This window comes from Bubalus bubalis, chromosome 5 (genome assembly GCF_019923935.1).
Source record: "Bubalus bubalis isolate 160015118507 breed Murrah chromosome 5, NDDB_SH_1, whole genome shotgun sequence".
Taxonomy (NCBI): domain Eukaryota; kingdom Metazoa; phylum Chordata; class Mammalia; order Artiodactyla; family Bovidae; genus Bubalus; species Bubalus bubalis.
In genome coordinates this window covers 4,119,100-4,128,930 of record NC_059161.1, presented here as the reverse complement: position 1 = coordinate 4,128,930, position 9,831 = coordinate 4,119,100, and the positions used below count along the sequence as shown (strand labels likewise).

Sequence of the window (9,831 nt, the reverse complement as noted above, 5' to 3'; positions counted from 1 at the left end):
CCTTTGAGAATTGGGTTTGGCAAAAAACACACACAGCTGATTCACAGTCAATTCCCTTTTATAACCACAGTTGCCCTTTCCACAGTTTTACTGAGGGTCCCTCCTCAGCCCCCCAGGTTTTAAACTTTTCTCAGATCACTAAGCATTCCCCAGAGCCTGATTTATTATGCCAGCACAAAGGAAGCAGATTTACAAAAGAAGATCCCAATTTATTAATTACTATGAGATTTACAACGGACCAATAGGGTCATTTCAATCAGCACCGACTAAGAATACAAATATAATGCCAGGGTTGCAAGGTAAATGCAGATGTCAAAAAGGGGTGGTGATGGTCTGCCTTCATCCTTGAGTACCACTCTACAATCTGCTCTTATCCTCAGGGGCCAACTGCTGCTCTCAGTTCTTCAAAAAGTGAAGAACACTTACAAAACTGTTTACTCTTCAAGCCTGAAACACAGGCTGAGGGGAGGAGGCAGGAGTACTGTTAATTCTAACGCCTGACATTACCTCCTGGGATGTGTGCTAATTTTCTCAGTCATTTTTTTGGGGAGGAGCGGGATAACTTATATCTTTCAGACAGGAAATATAATCTTAGTTTCGATTTTGCAAATTACTTAGCAACCTGAAACCGACGCCTCTTCCTGCTTTTGGTCCTCAGGTTAGTCTGGGTCAAAGAGCCAGGCGCGCGAGGGCTCCCCTCCCAGCGCACAGCACCTGCAAATACTCAAGCCCTTCCTGGATAAGCCCAAGCTCATAAACGAACCTGGGCCACTCGGATCACTTTCTGGCACTTTATCAGTTGTAGCGATTATGCTGAAAAGATCCCAAGGCTAGTTTGACAGGAGAAAAAGAATGTCCACGTGTCCTGTCAGAAGACCAATGGGAAACTTGGAGCGGAGGTCCTGAGGCTGGAGAAGGCACGATCTCCGGTCCCCGCGTCCTGCGGGAGTCTTCTCAGCCGCCCGAATCCACCTCATCTCCGGGCAGGGCCGCAGGGAGGACGGCCCGGGGTCCGGTCCTCAGGGCGCGGGCGGGGTCCGCAGGGGTCAAGCTCGGGGTCGGGAAGGGTGAGGAAGTCCCTCAGTCTGCGATCAGGGGTGCGGGCCGGGGTCCAGAACCGGAGGGCGGGCTCCGGAGGCTCGAGGCCGGGGTGGGAAGGGGAGTCGGGGCCCTTCCCCGAGGGCCGAGGCGCGGGGGTCGCGGCTGGGTCCGGCAGCCCGAGCTCTGCCAGGCCTCGCGCGCGCAGCCCGGCCCGCCCCGCGCCCCCGAGCCCCGCCCCCTCAGGAGGCGGCCATGGCGGCCTGGCGGGTCCCGGCGTCCGCGCTCAGGAGGACGCGGCCCGCCGCCGCGCCGCCAGAGCCGCCGCCCCGTGATGGAGCAGGGTTCCGACGGCGCCGCGGCGTCCCCCTCTGCTCCGTTGCGCGGGAAGACGGCGGTGGCCCCGGGCCTGACTCGCGGGGCGGGCCGGAGGAAGCGGCCAAGCGCCCGGCGAGCCAAGAGTTAACGGCGGCAGAGCGGCGGATCGCGGAGCTACACGCGGCGGCCTGCACGGTGAGGCCCCGCCCCGCCCCGACCGCGGCCCCCGCCCCGAGGGTCGTGCGCTTGCGCGGTGAGACCCCGCCTCCCGAGACGCCTAAGCCCCGCCCCTCCCGGGCCTCCGTCCAGGGGCCATGAGCCCGCGCCGCGAGGCCCCGCCCCCCGAGCGTCCCTCCCCGCCCCGCCGTCCGGGGTGTCTGTGCGCATGTGCGTCCCCCCACCAGGTGGCTAGAGGCCGGCGTAGGCGTGTTTCTGGCCTCTGGTCGCGCGGTTGGGTCCTGGTCTGAACTTTTCTCCTGAAAACTAGCCACAGTTCCCTATTCTCAGCGAAGAATTAACATGTATCTATCTTGAGTATGGGGTTTCCCTGGTGGCTCAGTATGAGTGCAGCTCCTTTCTAATCTGTGTCCGAACTAAACTCCATGGGGTCCATCATCACGCTGCGTGTGTGTGTGTGTGTGTGTGTGTGTGTGTGTTGGAGGGGTGTGAAGCATTGATGTAGGAGGTAAAGGAGCTGAGAAGTCACAGGAAAATATGTGTGTTTTTATCCGCAGTATCAGTTTAACACCAATGATTTCAAAGATGAACTTTTTTTAAAATTTAATTTTTGCTACCATCCTTTCATCCTTTGCACCTCTCAGAGCACAGTTACAAAGGAAACTATAATCAGGAGTCTACATTCTTCGCAGACAATCTTGAGCTGTTTTCTCTGGTTCGGGGTTTGGCAACACTAAAATCAAAAGTTGTCTCCTCCCATCATGCTTTCTAATATCTTAGACTACATAAGTTTAAAGGTAGCATATTTATATTTGCATCATCTTTAAAGAGCAAGTGAGTTCTATGATAAAGATACAAAAAGGGATATGAAAGCAGCCTGTGATACACTGCAGGTGATCAGTCCTTCACAGTCTGATGTTAACCAGGTCTGAGCTGGAGCCAAGGGAGCAGAGAAGGAAAACTTGCAGGTTGCCTGAAGTGGACTTTTTTTGCTGGCAGTTAGTAGGCCCTGAGATCCACTCCCTGATTCATTCCAGTGTTGAAACTTCTGCACAGAGACTCTTTAGGAAATGACTGGCAGCTTTTATTGTTCTTGTTTATACTCTTTTTAAAATAACATGTGTAATTTGTTCCCACACTTCACCATATGGGCTTCCCTGGTGGCTCAAGATGGTAAACAATCCACCTGCCATACGGGAGACCTGGGTTCGATCCCTGGGTTGGGAAGAACCCCTGCAGGAGGGCATGGCAATCCATTCCAGTATTCTTGCCTGGAGAACCCCATGGACAAAGGAGCCTGGTGGGCTATATAATCCATGGGGCCGCAAAAAGTCAGACACGATTGAGCAACTAAGCACATTTCACCATATAAATGTGTAAATAGAAGCAAAAAGTGTCATTCTCTATAGAGCAAATACCAGTGGCCTGGAAAGATGGGCTCCATCAGCCTGGGAAAGAAACATTTTCTCACTCAGGAAATCCATCAGCCTCAGCATTGCGGGTTAAATGACTGTCCCAGAGCCTATAAGTAAAGCTGATAACAAGCTTATTGTTCTTATTGTTCAACAAATCAGAGCCCCCTGCCCCGGTCCTTCTCCCACACCTGCAGGCAGGCAGCTCTCTTACCTTTGCTGATCTGCCTCCCTGGACATCGCGCTCTCGGTCAGCATTCCTGCCCCACCTTTGTCTGTTGCCACCATTGCCTAAGGCTTATTCACTAAGGATAAATTCAGGTTGTGCAGGCAGCCAACGAGCTCAGAGTTTCCCCATCAACAGGGAAAGCAAGAGAGCTGCCCATACCGAGGAGCAGTCTGTAAAGCTCCCAGGCTCCAGGCAATTTGCTCTCAGAAGACCCCCAGCTATGAAAAGCAGAGAGATGTCTGCGGACTGAGTTACCAGTGTTCTTTCACTTTTCTTCCAAGTCTTCCAACACCGACTTTGTATTAATAAAGGAGTGAGGTCTTGACAGTGGGTTTTTAGTGCCTCTGGTCTCATGTAATCTGCTTCTGTGACCCCAAAGGATTTTGGAGGCCCCTTAGACTGGCCTTGGGACTCGACTGTGGGATTTCTGCTGCCCTTGTTGCCTTGGAGGAGGCCTAGACTTGAACTCTAATTGTCCTTTTGCTCCACACTTTATTCATGAGCTATAGCTGATTAAAAGCCGAACTAGAACAAAATATCCAGCCATTAAGGAAGACACTCGGAAGAAGCAGTTTGTGGCGCACACGGAAATGTAAGTCAGAAGACATTTCAGTGTCACGTGGAATTTAACGGAAAGGCTCTATGCAAGAATGGTGCACTTACTGCATGGTAAAAGGGTTACAGAAAAAGTCCAGGAGAAGGTTTTTCCCCTTCAAAATTTTCCCCTTTAAAATCTCAAGGCCAGTTAAAAAGAATGAAATACTGCCATTTGCAGCAACGTGGATGGACCAAGAAATTGTCATACTGACTGAAGTAAGTCAGACAGAGAAGGAGAAATATAGTTTGAAAGTGAAAGTGGGGCTTCCCTGGTAGCTTGGCTGGTAAAGAATCGACCTGCAGTGTAGGAGATCTGGGTTTGATCCCTGGGTTGGGATGATCCCCTGGAGAAGGGAATGGCTACCAACTCCAGTATTCTGGCCTGGAGAATTCCATGGACTATATAGTCCATGGGGTGGCAAACAGTTGGACATGACACCCCTTTTATGTGGAATCTAAAAAGAAATGATACAAATGAACTTATTTACAAGACAGAAACAGACCCACAGACTTACAGAATGAATCTATGGTTGCCAAAGGGAACAGATAGTTGGGGAGTCTGGGATCAACATGGCCACACTGCTGTGTTTAAAACAGATAACCATCCAGGACCTACTGTACAGCACAGAGAACTCTTCTCAATGTTACGTGGCCGCCTGGATGGGAGGAGAGTTTGGGGGAGATCGGATACACATGTGGGCTTCCCAGGCGGTGCTGGTGGTACAGGACCCGCCTACCAATGCAGGAGACAGAAGAAATGTGGGTGCAGTTCCTGGGCTGGGAAGATCCCCTGGAGGAGGGATGGTAACCCACTCCAGTATTTTTGCCTGGAGAGTCCCATGGATAGAGGATCCTACTCGGTTGTAAAGAGTAGGCCATGACTGAGAATGCATGCATCAGTTCAGTTCAGTTCAGCCGCTCAGTTGCATCCAACTCTTTGCGACCCCATGAATTGCAGCACGCCAGTCCTCCCTGTCCATCACCAACTCCCAGAGTTCACTCAAACGTCCATCGAGTCAATGATGCCATCCAGCCATCTCATCCTCCGTTGTCCCCTTCTCCTCCTGCCCCCAATTCCTCCCAGCATCAGAGTCTTTTCCAATGAGTCAACTCTTCGCATGAGGTGGCCAAAGTACTGGAGTTTCAGCTTTAGCATCATTCCCTCCAAAGAAATCCCAGGGCTGATCTCCTTTGTATGTATGGCTGAGTCCCTTTGCTGTCCACCTGAAACTATTACAACGTTGTTTTTCTGTTTTTAAGTATTTATTTGTTTGGCTGTGCTGGGTCTTGCAGCAGACAGGATCTTTTGGTGTAGAATTCGAATTCTTATTTGCATTAAGTGGGATCTAGCTTCCTGACCAGGGATCAAACCCAGGCCCCCTACAATGGGAGCTCAGAGTCCCAGCCACTGGACCATCAAGGAAGTCCCCCTATCACAACATTGTTAATCAGCTGTGAAAGTGAAAGTCACTCGGTCCGACTCTTTTATACCCCAATGCAAAATTAAAAGTTTAAAAAAAAATCTCAAGGATAAATAATGTCAGCCACGTGGTCCACATCCATAAAAGAGGTTGCATCGTTTACTTTGTCTTCACACAGTGTACCTGGGGCAGCTTTTTAAAACCTGTTTGAATAAGTAGAGGATGCATCCTTGACATCTGAAGGGCTATAGTGAAAGCTGCTTTTGATCAAACTCATGAAGCAGTGAGTGTTAATATGCTAAAACAATACTTTCATTTTGCTTAAAAACGGTAATAAAAACACTCCAAAAAAAGAAAACAGTGCAAAGTGTGCAGGGGAGTAGACATCATGAAGGTAAGGAAAAGTGTTCAATAATAGCGAAGGCCGCACTTTTTCTAGAAGGACTGTTGGTTTTGATTAGCACCTTTTCTGTAAGTTTAAATCATTATCCGCATATTTTAAGCACTGAAATTGCAACTGCAGCTTCTGAGTGAAAGTTCATTTTCAGCCTCTTAAGCTCTTAAAGTCATTAAATCACCTGTTATTAAACTTGTTACCTAGAAACTGAATGAAAAATACCTGCGCGGTGGCTGCATCATTATTGGGTATAGAGGCGTTCTTGTTTTTCCATCAACTTCTCGTTTTTCTCAAACTATATTTTCTCCTCATGTCACATAAAGTTGGACGGTGTATAATGTCGGAATGCATGTGGGCCTTAATGGCAAGTGCCACGAAAATTGCTGGGAAGAAGTTTAATATTGTTTGAAGAAAAATGTTGCAGTATTTTATGGGTAGGAATTATGGTGAGGAGATACGATGAATTTTGAGATGAATGAATTGTTTGATTTCATTACTCTTCAGGCTGGCCAGCTAAACTACGTGGACCCAGCTACCGGCTCCGTGGTGTTCACCCAGCTGGCCCACTTGCAGAGAGGCCAGTGCTGCGGCTCAGCCTGTAGACACGTGAGTACCAGCTCCGCTCGCAGTACAGCAGCAGCTTTCGGTGCTTCTGTGACTTCATAAATACCTATTATTTGAAAACAAGTCAAATAAAAATGCTAAATAGACCTGTGGTGCACTTTCACAAGCTTCCCTAGTCTAGGACAGTGAAAGTCCTAAGGATCAACAGAGGACCTTTAAAGTTAATGGAATTTTGTAACATTTCACTGTGAGCATCGGTTCCTTGAAATGCCGTGATAGGAAATTCATGGGAGTTCTTTTATTGTGAGGAAACTTTTCACAAGGTTTCAAATAAGCTGTGTTCACTAGGCGAGTTCAAAGACAGCAGGAAAAGAAATCCAGAATATTGCAGACTAGATCCCAGGAAGCATTTATTTTTCATTTTTAGCTGAATCAATAGATACTTGCCCAACATTGGCAGGTAGGTTTTTGTTAAAGGTAATGATTTTCCTTCTCCCTTGCTCCCTTTCTTTCTTCCTTCCCTCCTCCTCCTCTTCTTCCTTCTGTATTATTATTGTTACTCCCCCTCCCTTCCTCCTTCTCTCCTGCCTCCTGTTCTTTCTGTAGCTATTTTCTACTCTGCTTTAAAATAACCATGAGACTCACCACCCACACTTAGTGCTGTACATTTCCTAAAATGCATATTTCAGCGACCCTAAATCCCTGTGCTCACCGATTAAGATGTGCTAAATATGTAACCCTTCCCCATTTTGAGCAAAAAATAAATAAATGTGAATGGGTCCTTCACTGTAACCTTTTTTAGAGTAGGTCCCTTTCACAGTAAGGGAAATTCTTAGGCAGTTAAGATTATAAACAGATAACCTCTGTTTATAGACCACTTTGAATGTTTGGGGGCAAGAAGTTGTCATTTCCTTTAACTGACCCACTTTGTATCAAGAAACCAACACTAAAATCCTTGTATTAGCCAGTATTGATAAATTAAGCCTTCACTTTTATGGATGTTCCTACCTGTGCCATTAGCTGTTTCTAATCAAATGCCTAAGAGCTTTGCCTGAAGACTTGGAGGATTTTTTTTAAGGGTGAGTTTTTGATGGTAAAATTCTTCAAGTTGGAAGGATGCATTTAGGAAGTGATTCTTGGACCCTAATTAGGACCATTTGCCAGACGTTGCCACCGTCCTTCTCTGAGTCTGTAGGCGGTAGATCAAATAATCTATAGAACATTATCAGCAGTCTCTCTTTTTCACCATGAAATATGCATTTTTTCAAGATGACTGTTAAATAATTCAACAATAACTTGTTTTCTTTTTTTTGCAGTGTCCATATGGTCAAATCAATGTTAAAGATCCATCTAAAAAGAAGCAGTTCAATTCATATTTTTATGTGTGACAACAATTTTATCTCTATTTTCCATCTAATTGAGCCTTATTAAAAATAAATAAATAAAATTTTAATCCAGAATGGCTTTCTGGGCTGTTAGTACTTAAGCACGGGATTCATCTTAAGTACATATGTTAAAAGAACATCAACAAAATGAAAAAGTTAGCAAATATTTGTGTTTTTGAAGTGGCACATTGATAGTTATTTTGCTTTCTTTTTGTTTCATTATCAGACAATGTTGAAAAAAGAAAATAATGACTCTTCCATTAAATAAATACCAGCAATCAGGTCACATTAGTAGCTCTTGATTTTTTTTTTCTTTTTTTATAGCCCCACTTCTCCTACTGTTTTTCTCTTCAGTGCTAGCAACCCAGGGAGGTTGCTGGCAGATAGAAGAGTCTGACTCCATCCTTCCTTTCATTTACATCTTGAGTGATGAGGAGGTTGAGGTAACACTGCATTAGGCAGCATATGAGTGCCCAAGAAGTGCTATTCCGCAGCAAGAAGTGCGCTCATGTTCCATCTGTTCCCCTAATAAAAACTTTAAATCATTCCAATTTGGGGGTCAGGCCACTGAAGAGGCCTTGCCTACACCATTTTTTTCCCCTCCCACATTTTACCCCTCTACCTCTGATGGTGCTCCGCAGGCTGATCTGTCTTAGGGTGTTTATTAGCTTTATTAGCCCATTTCATTCCACTTCTGTGAAGACCCTGGACTTCAGCCTCCAACCCGGCTTCTGGGACCCCCCGGGACCACCCTCTCCATACCTCTCTGCTTTCCTGGGCAGGGGAAGCTAATGGATGAGATGGCAGGCTGGTTTTACCTAGAGCTGACCCTCAGCTTTTACTCCCAGCTGAATCTGAAAGGTTCTCCAGCATCTCCGAGGTCTGCCTTAATCTCTTGCCTGTGGCCCCAATGAAAGTTTTTTCCCCCAAAGATTTCTACAAATCTTAAGCAACAAAAATGTCTGATACATTCTCCTATATTCTATTCAAAACAAAGGCCTTCTAAACTTTAAAAGGAATGGAAAAACAAACAAATAAACAAACACCATTCTCTAATATGACATGACTTCCAGTATTCATTTTATGTCAAATATTAAATTGTTTCCCCAAACTTCGGCAGTTTTGGTGCCCCTGTGTTTTTGATGCTCTAACTGAGGTGCCCTGAACAGCCTGTCCCACGGGCCTGGTGGGGTCTTAGCATCCTCCTTGGGTGTAAAGAGTCGTGTCTGGGGCCTGCTGTTGCCCTCTTCAGGAGCTCTTTGGAGGAGAAGCAGAGAACAGATCAGCATTGTGACAGAGCAGGCAGTCTTTCCAGAAAGGTCTGTGGACTCCTGGCAGCCAATTTCTTTGCCATTCTCAGGTCAAGGAGCAGTGGCTAGCTCCAGGTTTCCAGGCAGATTTGAAGATTACCAAAGCCATCTTCTGGGTGGGGGCTGGATGGGGCTTTCTTTAGCAGTCCCAAGAGTTAAAAAGAGAAGGAAACGGAGTCTAAAAGGCCATTTTTTTTTTTTTTCTGGAAAAAACGAGAGGAAGAGGAAAGCAAGTTCACTTTGAGTTCTGCCCCGCCCAGCCTTGTTTAGACAGTGTTCGAGAAAGCTGCTTGGAAGATGGGAAGAAGGTCCGGATGCTGTCTCCTGGACGCGCGCCTGTCCCCCCTTCCAGCTCACCTCCTGCAGCGGGGACCTGGCCCAAAGTAGGATGTCCATCGCGGGAGGACCCTTATCGGGACTCTGTGACTCTTCCTGCCATAACTTCTAAGGGTTCCCCACAATCACAGCCAAGGAGCCGCTGCTGGGGTGGGGTTGGGGTGGGCTGCGGGCGGGGAGAGGGGCGCTCCGACTCTTTTCCTGCCTCTAGAGCTCGCCGCGAATCAAGGTCTGAAGTTCTCCGCCGCGGTTCTGGAGGAGATGCTGGTGAAGCCCCCCGGGAGGGCTGGCAGCGGCGGGTGCTCCCACATTAAACACAATACGGCCACATAAATGGGCCTCGCCTCGAGAGCTTCCAGCTATATTGTATTCGCACATTGTAAAGTAAAAAGTCAGGTTTCTTATTGGGTGTGTGTGTACAAACACATGTGGATCCCTGAGAAATAGACTTCCCGGTTTAAATCAACTCTGGGGCTACTTCTGGAGGCTCCTGCCGCTGCGAGGCGGGCACCATAAATCAAGAGAGATTGATTTCTAGATGGTTTCTAATACAGAAAAACCCTGGGGAAGCAGGGGTTCTCGTGCGGGGTTTAGCAGGGTGGAGGGTGGGGAAAGCTTCCTGCCGAGGCGTCCGGTCCCCTCTCCCG

General features: G+C 47.5%; 1 protein-coding gene across 1 annotated transcript; it reads left to right on the top strand.

Annotated features, from left to right (window-relative positions):
• The first annotated feature begins 895 nt into the window (after positions 1-895).
• On the top strand, positions 896-7,613 carry C5H1orf53 (chromosome 5 C1orf53 homolog). Its single transcript, XM_025285315.3, has 3 exons — positions 896-1,551; positions 6,094-6,195; positions 7,470-7,613. The coding sequence occupies exons 1-3, from the start codon at positions 1,294-1,296 to the stop codon at positions 7,539-7,541; spliced, it is 432 nt and encodes a 143-aa protein (XP_025141100.3). The 5' UTR covers positions 896-1,293; the 3' UTR covers positions 7,542-7,613.
• Positions 7,614-9,831: the final 2,218 nt, after the last annotated feature.

Bases quoted from the DNA above. Each gene is read 5' to 3' on its own strand.
- C5H1orf53 (XM_025285315.3), top strand. From the start codon at position 1,294: ATGGCGGCCTGGCGGGTCCCGGCGTCCGCGCTCAGGAGGACGCGGCCC. The intron at 1,552-6,093 runs GTGAGGCCCCGC...ATTACTCTTCAG, and splicing joins TACACGCGGCGGCCTGCACG to GCTGGCCAGCTAAACTACGT. The intron at 6,196-7,469 runs GTGAGTACCAGC...TTTTTTTTGCAG, and splicing joins GCGGCTCAGCCTGTAGACAC to TGTCCATATGGTCAAATCAA.